General features: G+C 32.5%; 1 protein-coding gene across 1 annotated transcript; it reads left to right on the top strand.

Annotated features, from left to right (window-relative positions):
* Positions 1–12,439: 12,439 nt before the first annotated feature.
* On the top strand, positions 12,440–16,215 carry LOC118438509. The gene is made up of 4 exons (XM_035858952.1): positions 12,440–12,705; positions 13,438–13,781; positions 14,181–14,327; positions 14,669–16,215. Exons 1-4 carry the CDS (start codon positions 12,550–12,552, stop codon positions 15,036–15,038), a joined length of 1,017 nt encoding a protein of 338 aa, XP_035714845.1. The 5' UTR covers positions 12,440–12,549; the 3' UTR covers positions 15,039–16,215.
* Positions 16,216–19,778: the final 3,563 nt, after the last annotated feature.

Raw genomic sequence — 19,778 nt, forward strand, 5'->3', positions numbered from 1 at the left:
TTCTTATAATAACTAGTTGTTTTAGAAATTTGGTCAAACATTTTTTCACGAATTTTATTTCACAAATTTGTAAATTTTATGTTCCTACTTTCATCATATTTTATACTTTATTTAATTCCTCCTACAAATTTTATAAAATACAGGATGCGCTACTAACACGTGAACGCGGTCACTCTTGAATTGCTCCAAAACGGGTTGGAGTTTCGGTTCCAAATTTTGAGCATAGCGACATGTGATTGTTGACAAGGGCCGAGCAAAAAATTAGCTCTCTAGATTCAAAAATGACCCGACCATTGACCTTAGAGTAAGAGGGTACCATAAAAACACTTTCCAAACTTAATATTTCGGACACAGACATAATTAACCACTTTAAAACTCAAGGACAACAAGTTTTAAAAGGAAGGATACATAAGGTACTTAAAAAAGAAGGTCAATAACGACAAGCTCGTACCACAGGACAACCATCATGCCTCAAACCCGAGTCCGAAAAGTGCTAATTCGGCCCGTGCTTAAGAAAATTGACCTATTGACCTCTGAGGACAACCCACCACCCCAGAGAGCAGTGGCACGTCTAACCAAAGTGTCAGAGACTAGTGTGCGACGAGCAATTAAAATTTTGGGGAAGCAAAACCGAAGAAAAATGCAAGTCAATCAGCTGACTGAGAAGCATAAAAAAAACGTCGTCTGACCTGCAAAATAATTTATGTGAATTACCTGACAAAAGATAAAAGTGACTGTTTAGTGTCGTTGGATGAAGAATTATTTTCTTTACAAGATACCCACGGTCAGAGACAAATTTACTATGCAACCAAAGGAGAAATTAATTCCAGAAGATTGGCCATCCCGCACACGGAAAAGTTTTGCAACAAGTTCATGGTGGTTGGTGCATTATCTGGTCGTGGTCTCCTCTCACTTTCTCACAAGTTCCACAAAAAGTGAAGGTAACTGCGAAGTACTTCATTGACTTTGTTTTAAAACCGCTTTTGGAGATTCATCTTCCAAAACTATATGGCTAGGACACAAATAAAGTGATAGTTCATCACGACGCAGCGTCATCGCACACCGCCCTTTTGACCCAGGATTACGCCAAGGACTTAAAAGCTAGACTCGGGATAACAATCATCCAAAATAGTGAAATACCTGTTAATTCACCCTATGTAAGTCCCATGGATTTTTTCGGCTTTGGATATCTGAAATAAAATCTTTTCTTCGCCACCCAAAATCGTTTGACGGAGTTTGGAAAGTTTTGAGAGACTAGTAGTCTAAAGTTGACCTCACCATGGTCAAATCAGTGTACAGAAGTTGAAATCGCCGTTGCCGACTTATAGCTCGAGAAAAGGGCTTTCACATAAAAAATGTTCGGGACCTCCACTCCAAGCCGTTCAACCAGTAATTTAAGGTCATAAACGTTCACGTGTTAGTGGCGGAGCCTCCGTATATACTTTTACAATTAAGTTTTACCAATTTCTTACAATGGCTAATTTTTTTCACAAATTTGACCATATTTTTACCATTTTTATACAACTTTGGTAAATTTGTTGTATCCACTTTAATGTATCACGTTTGTATTCTAATTTTCACCTCTAACCGTAAAGCATGTCATCATTTTACCGTATTTTCCAATTACTGACCCCCACAAAAATTCCGTGACCTCTTTTCTGCACGACCCCCTCTGTAACCCTGACTTATTTCTTATCTGCTTTTTCCAGGAGAAAGTGGACGCTCCCGGCCCGTGTGCAAATTGTTTTTCTTTCCAACTCAATTATGAAGACGCCATCGTTCCGCCTCAAAACAAACAAGTTATGATTATCTCACCCATTCGCAACGAACCAATTTGTGGCCGGATAATGAGCCTGAGAAACGAAGGCTCGCCATTAATAAAATAAAAACGCTTGATTCAATGAGTGTCAGAAACACGGGGCATGTATACGTGACACTTAACAAAAACATCCCAGTCCTAAACTTGACCTGGATTAAGAAATAAACCGAACAGATCACAGAAGAAAAATTGCATTTAAATCGAGAAAAATTGCAGAATTTCTAACTTTCTGTTTAAAAGAAGCGCTACATTTACGCGGTTAATTCATATAATTTCAAAATTTTGGAGCGGCTTTACGAACAAGGGGGAATCTGAGACGGAAATTGTACCGAAATAATCAAGCCAAGGATAACAAAAATATTTATTAAAGAACCAAATCGCAGAATTTCAAAATTTCCAAGCTTCTCTTCAAAAAATCAGTATAAATCAGGCGGTAAAGTGGCATATATTCAAAGTTCTGGGTCATTACGCACAAGAGGCAATGTGAGACGGAAGTAGCATAAAAACGCTCAAGTCAAGGATAACAATAACTAAATGTTATAGAATAAAATCGCAGCACTTCTAACTTTCTCTTCAAAAAAACACTGAAATTACATACCCAGCGAAGTGATACAATTTTAAAATCTTGGGGAGTTACGAACAAGGAGGAATTTGAGACGAAATTGGACAGCTTTATTTAAGAAAATCAACATCAAAATTAAAACATAATTCGACAAGATGGTACACTTTGAGACCATATTTTTATTAATCTTGTTCGTCACCTTGATCTTCGTGGGGGTGGTGGCGGCGGGCAGAGGGAAACGTGATTTCGAAGTCGTCAAGTCACACAAGGGTGAAAATATTGACGCCAATCAAGCTTCGATACCGTTCTTCACGAAATTACTGACAATGGAGAAACTCGCCGCGTGTAACGTTCTACTCTTTCAGGATCGAGGTAAGCTAACTATTTTTTAAAATAGGTAATTCACGCAGTCCTTGGTAATTACCTTGGTAATTTTATAAGGTTAACCCTATAAAATTACGTACAACTTGCCATTCCTAAATAGACTTTAAAAATTAATTTGTACGAAAATATTTTTACAAACAAAGAAGCCTAAGCTCCCCACGATTCTGTTTCACAGAATTAAACGCATACTAATTTTAAGCCAATTCATGAAGTCCTGAGTCCTGAGAAACCTTATAAAATCCGCAATTCTATAACCTTACGAACTGTTACAAAATTTTACAAATATTTCAAAGGAAAATTACCTCATAAATTTTTGTCAAATTACTAATATCAAGGGCTACACTTTTTTTTGCTAAGGTTTGTAAAATTATTTTAAAAAGCTTACCGATTCTATACAGTTACCAAGAACTACGTGAGTATGTAGTCATATTTTGAAACCTGCCAGAAATTGAGGGCAAAATATCTATTTTAACGAGAGGAAGATAATCCTGTTTGTTCATAATTTGTTACTCGAGTGTTATGCTCAAAAATCTAATTGGCGGATGAAACCAAATCCAATAATTTCACAAAATATGGAAAAATTAAAAAAATGATCTCTTTCGAAGTCGCAAAAATTAATTTTATTTATTTCGCGACTCATTTCTTTTGAAAGATTCTCAGAGACTTTGTAATTTTGTCATTTCTTACGGCACTATTCGGAAAAAAATTCGAAATTTTCTGCTAGGAGATTTTGTATGTACATTTTAAAAACGTAATTATTCCTATCTTTAAAAATCCAAAACAATTTGTAAAATTGAAATGATTTGACGTCGCAATAGGAATTTTTTATGAAATTCATAATTCATTTTTAAGATGGTATTCACATTTTTGATGATCGTTGATTTTTACTGATCATATTTTTGTAACCGTATACGTCACTCTTTTTAAAAAAATTGCAGATTTCCTGCAAGAAGTTCGAGCATTTTAAAAATTAAATTATGTATAACTTTAAAAGTTCAAAAAAATTAATGACAGAATTTACTCAGGCCTTCTTAGCGTTGTAAAATACACAAACTCCGAAACTTTTACAAAATTTTACAAATATTTCTGAAGAAAATTAATTTACAAATTTTGTGTAGAGAAGATCAGAGTAATTTTAAAATTATTTTAGAACTTTCTCCTCTCAAAAATTGCTCTTGAATCGATTTATCTATATAAATAGCATAATTTCGTAACTTGCGACTTTCTTACCTAAAAAATCTCAGAATATATATTAAAATCGTTTAATTACAAAATTTTTAACTTTCTCTTATAAAAAACACAATATTTTCAAAATCTCCAACTTTCTTCTCCACAAAAATCCTTCAATTTCTAAAATCCCAAACTTTCTCTTCTCAAAAATCCCTTCAATCTATTAACCTTTTCTCTCTAGACAACAATGATGACTCCGTCACCGAAATAATCTCCTCCCTGGAAAGCCGCCGTCTCCATGCGCCCCATCAACGGTCATACTTCACCGTAAAGTACGGATTTCCATCGCAAGCCCAAATTGACGACTTGCTCGTGACCGTGCAGGAATTTCATCTCCCGTCAAAAAACATTTCCGCCTCGTTGTCCTCTCCCGACACGTTGCCGGTCAAATATCCCATCACCGTTTCGAACTATCACCGCCACGGGGAGCAGTGCATTGTCGCCGCGTTGTTCGTTTCGGACAAGAGGACTCAGTTTATGAAGCAAATCTACAACATGCTAACCCCCGTTTATATCCCGATTACGAGGAAGGATGAAGATTTTTATGTATTTATGACCCCGCGCGATACTCTGGATCAAATTCTACTAATGCCCCAATTACCGGGAAGGATCAAGTTTAAAATTGGGGTGGGGCATGAGACGACGGCAGTAGCGGTGAGGTAAGACTAGTTTAAATTTTAATTCGGTAACAAATGAACAAAATTTGGTATAAACAAGGCCCCAAAAAATGGAAATCTTAGTGAGGCTTGGTGCGACTACAACTAATAAATAAAATTAGATTGCAGAATTTTTACATCACCGCTCTTTGTACCATTCTTTACTGGAAGTATTAAGTAATCATTTGGAATAAATGGCTCCCCTCAAACATTCTTGTAATTTCATGAGAATAAGAATTAATAGGATATCCAGATTATAGGATTATCCAGAAAATATTAAAATTAAATATTTTCAACTTTTGTTGCATATTTGCAACTGTTTGCATCTTAAACTTAACTTAAAGATTCGTAGTTCACAATTGTTTACCCATTATATTATATTAGTTCCCAGTTAACCTTTAGGATCCCATTTCAAAATTGTTGTCACGAAAAATCGTATCACTAAGTCCCTAATTAATCTTCAATTAAATGCCCTTTAAGGCCCAAATAATTGTCAGCTATCTGTCCTCACGCACCCAAGCTGCTGAATCTTTTTCGACCACACTGACCCGAATTTTATTTTCAAGAAAAAACCAACGGAATATATTTGTATTATCACATGCAATGATAATCCACAAAAACTACTTCCCATATACATATACTATTACCGTGGTGAAAAACCTATTAGTACAGCTTCGCATAGCCCGAACCAGAAATTTTTATCCCAGTGAGGCCTTATGTATTTGCCATGTCTGTCTTTCGGTCCACCGATACCATACACCCAAAACGGTTTGCCTTCAAATTTTGCAGGTGCCAAAAATAATCGAGTTCGCAAGTGAGCCAAATCTGTCGAGTGAGGTCATATAGATAGGTGGGTGGAATCGACACCAAACTTGAAAATATCGCTAGAAAGCTGAAATTCAGCACATTGAGTGCTAATGGCGTGTAATGAAAGACTCGGAGGGGAAATCTAAAAATATTTAACCAGGGGACAATATGGGGTGGAGGAGGGAGATGACCCATACCGATTTTCAAAAATAGCCACAAACCTACATTGTCTGCAATTATACAATGTCCTTAGTCAAGGACGGACCGCTCCTAAATTTTTGTCCGAATTGACCGGACTGCGATTACCACACCCCGTGTTGGGAATGGTCGAATGTGTGCAGAATATTTGTTATTTTGTGGAGTATTTACAAATCCTTCCTTGACTACCAGGACCACTGTGACTTGCTTCTTTCAAATCTTCCAAAGTTTTATTTGCTATTCAGAAGTCATTTTTAGCCCCTATCCCAAATTCCAGCTGAAAATAGCAACTTTTAAAACCAGTATGGGTCACCCTCTAGAGTCACTAAGGTTACACATTGACCACTTTGAACTTCATATACTTTCATGAGAACCCATTCAGTATCCCTATGCCGATTTTTATATTTTTACGACAATGTCTTAAAACCGGCATGGGTCACCCATAGGGTCCCCTCGGTAAGATTTTGCAATTTTACTTCATATTCTTTCAATAGAAGCCATTAGCAAGCTCTATACCAAATTTCAGCTTTCTATGACAATTTTGAAATTTTAGTGTATAGTACCCCATTCACTCAGACGACCCCCACCGGTCAACCACTTGACCAATTTCCCCATCTGCGAACTCGTTTCTAACTTTGTCCAATTTGCATATACTAAAAATTTCATGTGAATCGGGTCAGTCGTTTTGGCTCTAGCCTGTTCACGGACAGACAGACAGACGGACAACCATCACGATTCCATAAGCCCTAACTCGGGCGCCATATCAAAACCCTTCAATTTCATGCAATGTTTCCACGGTCGCCAAATTTGTAATTTTTTGAAAATACACGTATTTGTGTATACGGGATTCAACGCATTTTGTCGCGTATCCATGATATTCATGTATCTGGGACACAGGGTCAAATTTCAAAATTCCATGACATTCGTGGACTTGGGATTTGTGGGATGTTTTACAAATTCCATGACACTCGTGTACATGGGATTTAAGTGAAAATTTAATAAATTCCATGACATTCGTGGACTGGGATCCTAAAGGTTAATTTACCAAACTTCTCGTTCACTTGTAAAAACGTCTTCTTAAAAACCCAATTAATTCAATAAATGTAAAAATGCATGTGTATGCAAAACAAAATTTATATTGGATCCAGTAAGAACGGTACAGAGAGCGGTGATGCAAAAATTCTGCAATCTAATTTTATTTATTAGTTGTAGTCGCACCAAGCCTCACTAAGATTTCCATTTTTTGGGGCCTTGTTTATTTAATACTTGTAATTGAGTTCTTTATATATTTAATAATAAGCACCACACATTCCTTAAAGCTAGAGTTGATTAGAAGATTTATTGTCAACAACCTTAATGCTTTGCGTCGCTGCAAAAATTTGAAGGTTTTCTAAATTTAATAATCTCTCGAGTTCTTAACTGATTTTGATCATCCGGATCATAAATTCACCAAATCAGTTTGAATGTCATTTCTAAATTTCATAAGAATAATCGGTGCAAAATGTCATCAAAATCGGTTGAGAAATGACTGAGATATTGAATTATTTCTGTCAGTTTTTGGGGTGGGGTCAATGCACACAATATGTAATTTTTGTTGCCAGGTATAAAGGTCACTAAAAAATTGCGATTTTTAGATTTCAAACTTAAATAACTTTCTGAGTTCCTAACGGATTTGGATAATCTTGGACTTAAAATAACCGGAATGACTTTGTCTACAATGTTTTCAATAAGGGAACATGTTTGGATGACCCACTAATGAACTATGAAAAGAAATGTTCAGTAACGGGCAAATTTTCGCATATTTTTGCCAATAACTAACTCAAAAAACAAAAATTCCAAAAGGCGACTCGCACATCGTTTTCAAATTATCTAACAATGATCGGTGCCAAATTTCATCCAAATCGGTTGAGAAATGACTGAGATATCGTCGGTGGTCACTTTTTTGGGGAGGGTCAAATGCATACTTAGTAATTTTTTTGTTGCTAGGTATTTGCCTCACTAAGAAAAATGCATAGATTGTTAGTTTTAGTTGTGTTTGGTATACTTGCTCGTAACAGATTTTGAATTGCGCGGTAAATAAGAGAGGTATAAAATTAGGGCGATGCATGGTCGAATTTTCTCCGCTATAAAATCAGTAACCAATTAAGGTTAGATATGATGACGACTTGATGTGTTATAGATTTTAAATCTCATCATACCTTTGTTTAATGTGATTAATTATAAATTTCTAAATTGGTATCAATTTCACCAGTTTTGAGACACATGCAGCTTTTCATACTTTAATGAAGAGCTATTTTTTAACACTATAAATGTTTAGATATTTAAAAAATGTTCATTCATTTGCCACATTTTCAAAATAAACTTCCTCTCAAATAACTAATTAACTAGTTAAAGAGTTAAGGTTTTGTTTTGTAGCACCAAAAATTAACTTTACATTAAAGTATGTGGAAAGTTGCATTTATCTCAAAATTCATGAAATTCATGCCATTTTAAAAATTTGAACTGGGGTAGAGTGAGACAAAACATGTATTCTACCTTAAATCCTCATTCAATCAATCCTTAAGGCATTCCTGTAAAAAATTAATGGCTCGATGAACCTCAATTTACACTTTTCATTTTCATTTCATTAGTTTCATACTTAGAAAGTTTAAACAACTCAATTTATGCGTCAAAAAGTGTTCCAAGATAAATTTTGTTATGCAGTTTTGCAAGAAATTTATAAATTTCATTCCTGACAAATGAGCAAGACTGAAAGTAATTCGCCAGGTTGACTTTGAAGGATTCGTAACATTGTAAGAATTGTGGTTCGTAATTAGTTACACTTGAATTATGAAGTCCAAATTTACTCCAATTTTAAAATAATTTCGAAAAAAAAATCAAAAAAGTATTTGTAAAACATAAATTCACTTATCCATAGCCTCGCATTGGATATGACTTTATCTAAATCTGTATTGTTCATTACTACGAAAAATTGTTAGCTAAATTAATTCCGTCGTCGCAATTTCACATTTTACAAAAGGAACTAAAATCCAAATTAACTACAAAAAATAATATGAAATTCTGAATTTTGCAAGAAATTTTATAAAACATTTGGCAGATCATAAGTGTATAAAAATTGAACATATGTAACTTGCCAATTAAATTGGCATTGCAGGGTTGACGAGGATGTTTGTAACCCCATGAAAATAACGACAGATTCGATTTTTGATGATTTATTGATTCCGAATTTTTGTAAATAATTCTAACATCAAGTTTTATCTATGAATTTAAGAAATCGAAGGAAAATATTGAGCTAGAAAATTAATTGAACTCATAGACGCAAATTACGATATCTTAATAAATTACAATTTCCATCCAAAATTCGTAAATTTATTAAATCCGTCGTTAAACTTGAACAATTCGAAATTTTAACAAATAATCAAAAACTGATAAATTTATCAGTTTTTCTCAAGTACTCTCTAAAATTCGAAGTCATGGGGTAGATGAGACAGCTCAACTCCCCCAGTGGCGTAATTCCGTACGCCCGCAAACCAATTTTTGGGATTAAAATTTAAATAATTTTAAAACCAAATAAATATTATTTTGAGCATGCTTTTCAAGTTTAATCAAAATTGGATAATTTTTATTTTTCAAATTTTCATGTAACTGGCTTACGACACTTAATTTCCTGCCATTTAGGCTTCTAGATTTTTTTATACATGCCCCACGTAAGAGCCTGTTATAAGTTTTCTGATTTTTTGAAATTTGAATTTTAAAAAACGTTTTCAATTCCCGATGTCAATTTTTTTATACCCTATTCTACAAAGTCAAAGGCATCTATTTTCAGAAATTTGACCTCGGGAAATGAAAACGTTTTGCGCAAATTGATCATCAATTTAGCAGAATTTAGCACTATCTTTTTACAAATTTCAAAAAATTGAAATATTTTGATGCATAAATTAGATCCTGATGAAAATAGGAATACAATGATATAGGACAGTATATAGTTTTGGTGAATGGTTTATTCGCAATTTGAGAGAAAAAATCAAAAAAACGAAATTGAAAATTTGCCATAATTTCGCCAAAAATTGAAATTTCGAAAAATGGGTTTAGGGTAATATTTTTCATCCCAGAAAGAATTAGTATAAAAAGTTTGAGTGCGATCGGAGATTTTGATGCGCTATCCATCGGAGTACTTGAGAAAAACTGAGCCAAATATTAAATTCTGCATTTTTTCATACGTTTATGTAAAGTTAGTTTTTTGTACTACATACAAAAGTATGGATTTATTAAGAAATAAGTAGGGGATTCGATTTTGAGGAAATTAGTCGTTCAGAATCTTTCATTAATTTCCAACTTTAAGCAATTGTTATCAAGTTTATTAATCACAAACCCACAAAATACCGGGGTCCATACAGATCTTAATCAAAATACACACTTAAAACATATATTATTGATCTTAATCGACGCTGAAATGCAATAATTTTTAAAAATTTTCGGATTTTATAAAATTTCATAAAATTATTAAAAATAAATTTGTTTGAAATGATGGATAAATTTTCATACAGATACACTGATTAGAAATCATACTGAACCCAAGCTTCTAAATTTGTATCAATTTTACGAGTCTTAATATAAATGTAACTTTTTATATCTATCGATTTAAAATAATATTTGCTAAATTTGCCATTTTTTCACAATATTTCCAAATTTTGTCCAAACTAAATTCGCAATTTTTTTATCAAATCGATAGTTTCATAGTTTCATAGTACAAAAATTAACTTTACATCGAGTATAAAATATCAATTTGAATCAAATTTGATTTTCGAAAACAAAATCAAATTTAGATATGCGCATGATAAAATGGCAAACAACACACAGTTTTAATAAAAGAGGATTCGACAATTTTCTCCAAATATTCCAAATAAAAATATTCAATTTTCCAAAATAGTTTGAAATTTCCTAAAAAAGATTTAAACTGTACAATTTTAAACCTTTGGAAGGACAATGATTTATAAAATTCTAAGATTTATTTATCAAGTTGCGAAATTGACAGCAATTCACACAGGCCTTGGTAACCTTATAAAATCCGTAAATTCGATAAACTTACAAACATTTGCAAAAATTTACAGAAAATTTCTACCTAAAATTATCTTACGAACTTAACAAAGTTACCAAGGACCAAGTAATTCTTGTAAAGTTTAAAATTGTTCGTTAAGATTATGAACTAATTTCAATAATTTTCTACAAATTTCAGAAATAGCTCCCCCGTTACTTTAAAATCCGTCTGCTTCTTCTGCAATTCCGGATTTCCACAAATTGTCGAATATCCTTCGGAATTTTCCCCCGATTTCGACTACTTTCCCGACTTTGTCATCAACCTGAATGGACGCACGCTGTACGTTTCGTGCCCCTATATTCGCGCCAGAGTTGAAGCCGATCCACCCTATAAAGGCTTGGCTAATGCGAGGCGGGGAATTTGGAAAATTTTATTCGAAGAATATCTAAACGTAAGGTTTAAATTGTGATAAATTTCCGAAAACTTTCCGAAATATTTCCATGCAAATAGTTTAAATTTTGGCCACTATTCGACAAAAAATTCGTATTTATTTTATAAAGAAAACCCATAATCTAATTTTACCTTGATTTTAATTTTATACACTTGAAACTTAAATTTCTCGCATAATTTTCACAAAATTAAAAAATTAAAAACATAATTTTAATTAATTTTCGGCATGATTTATTATGAAAATATTCCCATATTCGATAAAAATGTGTACTTATTTCGGATAAAAACAATCCATGAAAACTGGAGTCTAACATCTCGAATTTGAATTTAACCGTATGAAACTTGAATTATCAAAAAGTTCAAAAAATGGTGGTAACAATTTATACACAAAGTGTGGAAAATTTAATTGCAAATTTCTTTACAACATAAATTTCAGCTCAAATTCAACTTCACTTATAATATTTTCGTATCCACCGGAACCGATGGGAATTTTGGCGGTGGCGGGACCGGTGTCCAACTCGCTAATGGGACGTGGATCGGGGTAACGGGAGATTTAATCTCGGGAAAAGCAGACATCGGCATCGTCACGGCGAACACGCCGAAAAGAAGTAAGCACCAAAAACTTCGAGTTATGTAAATATTACAAATTGTAAACAAGTCTTGTTGCAAAGATGCATTTTGAAACCTAAAAAATATGCAATTTCAAAAATTTAACCACTTCCTCTAATGGGATTTCCTTAAAAATTCAAAAATTTACTAAAAATAAATGAGACAATTCACGCAGTAACATTTTAGACTCCGTAAACTTGCAAACTTTAACAACAAATTTGAAACTTAAAAAATATACAATTTAAAAATTGAACCACTTTCTCTACTGGAATTTCCATAAAAATTTACTCAAAATAAATGAGGCAATTCACGCAGTAATTTTAAAATCCATAAACCTACAACAGACCTTTAACAAAGAATTAATAGAAATTTAAATTTTTTTCATACATTTTTTCTAAGGAAAATTAGCTTCAAAATTTTTGCACGTTACTCAGATCCGTCTTTTATAGATAATTCGTAATTTCCGTGATTTCCGTAATTCGTGATCCGTAATTTTATACAAGTTTCAAATTTCTTTACAAAACTTATCAATTTTACAAAGCTACCAAGGACTACGTGAATTGCCTAAATATCTTCAAAAATGAAAACCAAGAAATTATTCCATCAACAAAAATCACAAAAAATTTCAAAAATCTAACTCTGATTTCCTCTAAATCAAAAATTTCATGTTTTTTTTCTAGTTCACTACGTGGACTTTACCGAGGCCTTTTTTGACTTTGGATTTCTCACTTATGTGACCTCGGAGGGGGTGCGGATTTTCTCGCCGGCCGCGCTCCTCTGGCCGTTCGATCTGCTCATGTGGGGCTGCATCTTCGTCTCCACGATTGTCGCCTTCATATTTTTTACCATTATTATCAAAGCCATCTTCTGGCTGGATTTAGGATCCGGAGATTCCCTCAATTTCGCCAGGAGAGGAATGGTTTCGCATCAAATTTGGAATTTCAAATATCAGGTGGGAGACATGTTTTTTAAAAATAATTTACAATTTAAGGTAGAATTATCAGATCGTATAACATTTTTTAAGTGATTTATTCACAATTGTAATTTTCAATGATTTTTCCAGTGTTCAAATAATTTTGGGAATTACATATTTCTGAAACTCATGATCATAATCATGTAGAAATAAGTAATCATAATTACGCGCAGAACTAGTTGCAAAAACAATCGCAGTTATTTTTTAATGATTTCTTCATTAATCGACACATTTATTTTGCGAGTGCAAATTTCTTGTAAATTTTTTTGGGGTCAAACTATCATTTTGAAAGTTATTTAAAAACAAGATTGCCAAAATATAAAAAACCCATTCATATAATGTTTAAATTGCAACAGTCAGGTTAGCCAATCTAAATATTTCCATGAAATATGCTAATTTCGTGCAAATTTTATTTATTGGTGTGCAACTATATAAAACTAGATCTCATTTACCATCTAGAAATTTGAAATATGTAGCAGGTACAATTCTGCTATTATTTTTTTAAATGTATTTAGTATATCTAAAACTGTACAAAATTTTGTTTATTTATTCTCCAAAGTAAAAACTTGATCTAATGTTTTAACTGAATTTTATTTTGTTTTTTTGCAAATTTTACTTTCAATGAATCAAAATTTTTCAAATTATGAAAAAACAATTTTTACAAAAATTTACAATTCTCAAAAATAATCCAAAATCCATTATTTTTCTCAGATTCAATTCGTCCTCACCTCATTTCTCGATCAGGACTGCGTTCTCCCAACTTTCGCCCCTCTACGGACATTTGTCGCCATCTGGTTATTTTTCACGCTGGTCGTGACTACCATCTACCGGTCAAAATTGGTTTCCCTCCTCGCATTTCCGCTAATTGAAACGCTCCCGCAGACTTTTGATGATCTCGCGTATTCAAAATATTCCGTGGGATTTATGAAGCATGGCGACTCCGCGTACAACACGCTGGCCGATTCCACGGATCCTGTTTATGTTAAATTAATCAATGAAATGGAGGTCGTGACAGGATACGGGTTGGAATGCTTGGAGAAAGTCGTGACCCAAAAGTAAGGCTTTATCCATAGCTGTTCACTTTCATTCATTTGACTGATTATGATAGTTAATAAAAAATTAAAAGTGAAGTTAAAATTAATTTCCTGTCATTTGAATGAAAATGAATCTGCTTTCATTTGAATGAAAATGAATTTCCTGTCATTTGAATGAAAATGAATTTCCTTTCATTTGAATGAAAATTAATTTCTTGTAATTTGAATGAAAATGAATGAAAGATTCCGTCAGTTCAGATGAATGACTGTGAATGAAAGGATTCCTTCCATTTTTCACAATATGCTTGATATATGCGATGAAGTAAGAAATGAAGTCCGATGAAGTGAAATGAATGAGTGTGGATGAAAATCTTCAGTCTGAAATTTGATGACTGAATTTAAAAAATTAATTTTGAATAGGTATGGCTGCATCGCGTACGATTTCGCGCTCCGCCATTTAAAAGATAGGAACCTAAGTGAAGCGGACACGAGAAAACTAGTCTTTGCGCCGGCGCATACGTACAACATCTATTTGGGACTGGCCACAGAGGGGAAGTCCATTTTGAGGTGGGTCAAATCATAATTAGTGTTATAAATTGTGGCTGGAAAAGGAATTAAACTTGAAATTATGGTTTTTAACTTACTTAAAAGTCAAAATTTGTAGATGTGTTCCTCGCAATTTAAAAAAAATAAAAATTTCCCGTTGCTTAATTAGCTTGGGGGGAGATCTGCATATCTAGTCTCAATGCGGGCTTCTTAATCCTTTTTAAGAAATATTAAAAAATAAGTTCCAAATTTAAATCTCTTCTCAAAATTTCAATAGTTTAAGACCCACCGTTACAGAAACTTTAACTTTCTCCACCAAATTACAAAATCCACTCGCTCAAAAATATGTATTTCTTTTGCAGGAATAATTTTGGAAAATGGCTCTCACATACGCGTGCCTTTCACTTGGAGGATGTCTGGGAAGCGCGCGACATGTATTACACGGTCCGCGTGTTGAAGCGCGAATGGTGGTTTGCTACCAATCAGAGCGAAAAAGCGTCCATTTCCAGCGCCGGCGTGGGCGACGACAATCTCACCCTGAAACACATTTCCGGCTCGTTTTACATACTTTTCACGCTGCTCGCCATCTGCACCGTGGCATTCATTTATGAACACGTGCAAGCAAATTGGAAATGTCTGAAGAGAAGGTGGAAGAAAATTCGGGGCAAAATTACCATCTGTTGTGATAAAGTTTTCGTTGTTAGCAATACAGAAATGGATGCCTATACTTAAAAAATACGGAAGTATTTCGGTAAAATAAATTGGTAGTAGTAAAAAAAATTGGTAACGATTTATATATTTACCGAACGGTAAAGTTGGGTTTTTGGAATAGTACTTTTTATTATGCGGGGGAAAATTACCAGCTTTACTGTGATACAGGTTTCGTCGTCAGCAGAAATGGATGCGTATACTTAAAAAATTTATGTATATTTCGGTAAAAATAAGTTGGTAGCGTGGTAAAACTGGTAATCATTTACATATTTACCGAACGGTAAAATTAGGTTTTTTGAACAATATTTTTTATTATGCGGGGTAAAATTACCATCTGTTGTGATAAAGTCTTCGTCGAAGTATAGAAATGGATGTATACTTAAAAATTTTTATGTATATTTCGGTAAAAATAAATTGGTAGTGATAAAAAATTTGGTAAAGATTTACATATTTACTGAACAGTAAAATTAGGTTTTTTGACAGTATTTATATTATTCGGGGCAAAATTACAATCTGTTGTGATAAAGTTTTCGTCGTTACCAGTACTGCAATAAACCCGATATGGTAGCATGGTAAAATTGGTAACGATTTATTTACCGACCTGTAAAAATTGCGTTTTTTGAACAGTATTTTTATTTGAACCTTCCACGTATTTAGAAGTCACAATGAATTTGTAAAATAACAGTTTGGAAAACTTGTTTCGGTAAAAATAAATTGGTAACGATTTATTCACCAAGTGGTAAAAATTACAGTATTTTATATTATAGCTTCTATTTCGAAGGCACGTTATTATTAGGAATTTGTAAAGTAACTGTTTGGAAAAAAAGTTTATCCATTTTTTATTTGGTAAATTGTTACCGGTGGTAAAAATAGGTTGATAACCGCAGAAAGGCAAGGATAATTTTTTTTCTAGAATTTTTGTTTTTTTAACCACACAATAATCAATTTTTATAAAAGAAACCTGAACTTTGTGAGAAATTATGTTAGTAATAAATTATTACCAGTGCGACAGATTATCGTGTTACCATAGCTTGGTAATAATTTTGGCAATAAGACATTAAAGTTTTTTTGGGCTAAAAGACAATTGTAAATGTATGTATTTAAATAAGTTCATATATAATAAAGACAGTAACTTAAGTATTTAGTGAACAAATTTTATTTGTAATTTAAAATTACGAACAAAACTTAGCAAGGTTTAAAAATCAATATCCGTACTTTTACAATTAAATGTCTACCTCATACTTGAAGAAATTGATTGTTCACATAAATAATTGTCATATAATTATGATTACAGTAAATTTGAATTAATTCGTCGGCTTAATAAATCATAAACGTATTTTTAAAAGTTCTATACTTGGTCGTAATTCATTATTCGCATGATTTTGAAGTCATAATAAATATATTAAAATTTTAACTTAACAAATGTTATGTTGCAATCAGATTGCTGATTTTGAAAAATTGTGGCATTTTGAAGTCAGAGTAAAAATATTAAAATTGCTATATAGAAATGTTACATTTCATCTACGAAATTGATTTTGTCAATATTTTCTCCAAATTTCTCTCACTTTATCAAATTGTCGGTGTAATTTTCAAAATTGTTATTTGCAATTTTGTTAACCTTGAATTCAATTATTCAAATTCACACATTAAAAACGTTTACACAAAATTGCGTGATTTTGGCGTAGAATTAAAAATAATAGAATTGTTTAAATACTATATCTCTTGAAAAGATAAGTACCCTATCTTCATTCCTTTTCGGGTTTAGGTCACAGATGATCTCAATAAGTTGGTCCAAGGTCTATCGATGGACTAATTTTTGTAGTATAAATATTTTTATTGGGCGTACTATTCCTTTTAGACTTTCCATCCACCCAAAAGAGCTTTGGATCAAGCAAGTCCGACGTCGAAAAAAGGCGTCCAAGCACGACGTCCAAGAATTATGTTAGCCGAGTCAGCCGAATTATCCTATTATTTAACACCAGTTTAATTCGGCTGACTCGGCTAACATAATTCTTGGACGTCGTGCTTGGACGCCTTTTTTCGACGTCGGACTTGCTTGATCCAAAGCTCTTTTGGGTGGATGGAGAGTCTGAAATGAATAGTACTCAAAACAACGTCTTATTTCGCACCGCAATTCATTTACCAAATTTGCTAAAATCAAGATATTTGTGTAGTGAGGGGATTCGCAAAATATGACTTCGCAAATCTCTCTAATCTCACAAATCTACTGAAAACCCCCTATTTTGCTATTGTTTCCATCGATTTGTTTAATTTCTCTTCCTGACCATGGTGAGGATGAGTTTGCGAAATAATCTTGCGAAACAAGAACATGCTGAATTACTGGATAAATTTGCAAAAAAAATCCCATGGTTTTGCAGCAAAATTTTTGCGAAATCTCTCATATCTCGCAAAAAATCGCAAGTTATGTGAGCTATGCTCAATTTGCGAGATATGCGATATATTGACGTGAGTATGCTCAATGTGAAACTTTATCAAAATTTTTGCGATTTTTGCGATATTATTTCAAAATTTGAGAAAGTTTGAACTCAATAAATCAAGTTCGACTATATAGTTAAGAATCATAGGTCTGCCAGGTTATCATACAAACCCTATTAATACATCAAAGTCATTGGAAATGTGTTCTAGGTTTTTCCATTTTTCAGGAAAATATATAATTTTGTACATTAAAAAAATGAAATTCCTATAATTTAAGTTTATTATTGAATTTATGAAGCCTGAAGTGAATTGCATCTTTGTTCAGTCTTGACGACGGGATTCATAAATTTATAAATTTTAGATCGAAATAAAATACCAGATCATACAATACCAGGCTTCTTCCAGATCAAATTATCATTTTTTAATTCAATTATGAATTTTTCACTTTACCAGATCCTTATTTTATAAAACTGATCGTTTTCTTGAAAAATGCAGAATTTCATGATATTTACTTGTTTAGTATTTATTTGTTTGTCTAATATTTATTTGTTGTTTTTGCGTTTTGTTATAATTTTAAGTTGTTAATTAATCTGTTGTTTAAAATAATTTAGTTCAACTTTAACGACGGATTTAATACGTTTACGAATTTTGCATTGAGCTTGTAATACATTTAGGTCATAAGGATTGCTTTTCCGAGTCGAGTTTTCTAGAGATTTTTCAAATTCGAAGATAAATGATAAAACCTGATGTCAAAATTAAAAAAAAATCGAAATCAGTAAATCCTAAAAGATCTATGGTTTTTACTGGGTCACCAAAATTGCCTCAAGAATCCTCTTGAATCGTGAATAGAATCCTTAAGTGCTAATTTAGTTGGTTAGCTATGTTCAATTTTCGGTACACTTATCATTTGAAAAATATTTAATAAAATTGGTAAATTTCTTGTAAAATGGATAATTTTATACGATTTTTTAGATAGTCAATTTAGATTTACAAAATATTCAATCGCAGCTCCGGAATTAATTTGGTTAACAAATTTCGAACAATTAGTTAAAATAGCAGCTTAGATTATTATTACTGATTACTGATCACTGAAGTTTATTAAAATGTCGCAAATCATCAGAAAGAAATCTGCTTTTCAGATCAAGACACGTACAATAGAGAATTTAGATATCATCAGTAGGGTCATCAATTACCATCTAGATTTTTAAAATCACATGTGAAAATGTTGAATAAGCAATTTTATTTGTAGTTACGAAATCATACAAATTAATCTGCAAATGTTTATTGTATTTAAACTTTTTGCAAATTTTACTTGCGGCAATAAAATTAATAAAAATTTATTATTTATTTGTATTCGTCGTTAGCAGTACCTAAAATGAAGAACATCTTGTACGAAATATCCCCATAATAACGAGTCATCGAGTCGTGCGTCCTATACATTTTCAGAGTTGTTTTTGACGAAAAGTTAAATTTGACAGGGCTTCATACCGATAAATAAAATTGGCAGAAAATTATCTATTATATGGTACAAATTTTTAGATAGTCTGTCGACATGATTAAAATCCTAACACGATGTACGTGTTTTTCCTATAAATTTTTGTAAAGTTTGTTTTTACAACTTTCAAACTTTGCGATGCTTTCAAAATTTAATTCAAACGTTTAGTTAGTCGTCTGGGATAATTATAATTGTAACGTGATGGATGTGTTTTTCGAAAATTTTGGACCTGTTTTTACAAACTTTGCGATACTTTCATTCCGACAATATTAACAAGAAATTTCCACGAACAGTAAATACAAGTGTGTAGATCATTGCTGTGAATGTTGATTTTTAAGTACAGTTAGGCATTCACGCAGGCCTTGGTAACGTTATAAAATATATAAAATCTCTAAACTCACAAACTTTTACAAAATTTTACAAATATTTACAAGAAAAATTGCCTTACAAATTTTTGTAAATTTACTCAGATCAAGAAGCGTTTCTTTATTTTATAAAAGTTTGCAAAATTATTTTACAAAACTTACACTTTTTCAAATTTATAAATTACTGTGTGAATGGGTAACTTTGTAAAATTCATAAATTCCGCAAACTTGCAAACATTTAAAAAAATTATAAATATTTCTAAATGAGTTGCGATGCGAAATAAGACGTCGTCGTGAGTAAGCTCGTTATAAACGATTATAAATCTGATTATACTTTTATAAATTATAATTGACAAATTATAATTTTTTTTAATCTATTGCAATAACTTGGTTTAACCTTGAGGCGTAAAATTCCAGAGATTCGGTGCTTAATTGTAAATAAATAAATCAATCACATTATTTTAG

The sequence above is a fragment of the Folsomia candida genome, unplaced genomic scaffold, assembly GCF_002217175.1.
Source record: "Folsomia candida strain VU population unplaced genomic scaffold, ASM221717v1 Fcan01_Sc022, whole genome shotgun sequence".
Taxonomy (NCBI): Eukaryota; Metazoa; Arthropoda; class Collembola; order Entomobryomorpha; family Isotomidae; genus Folsomia; species Folsomia candida.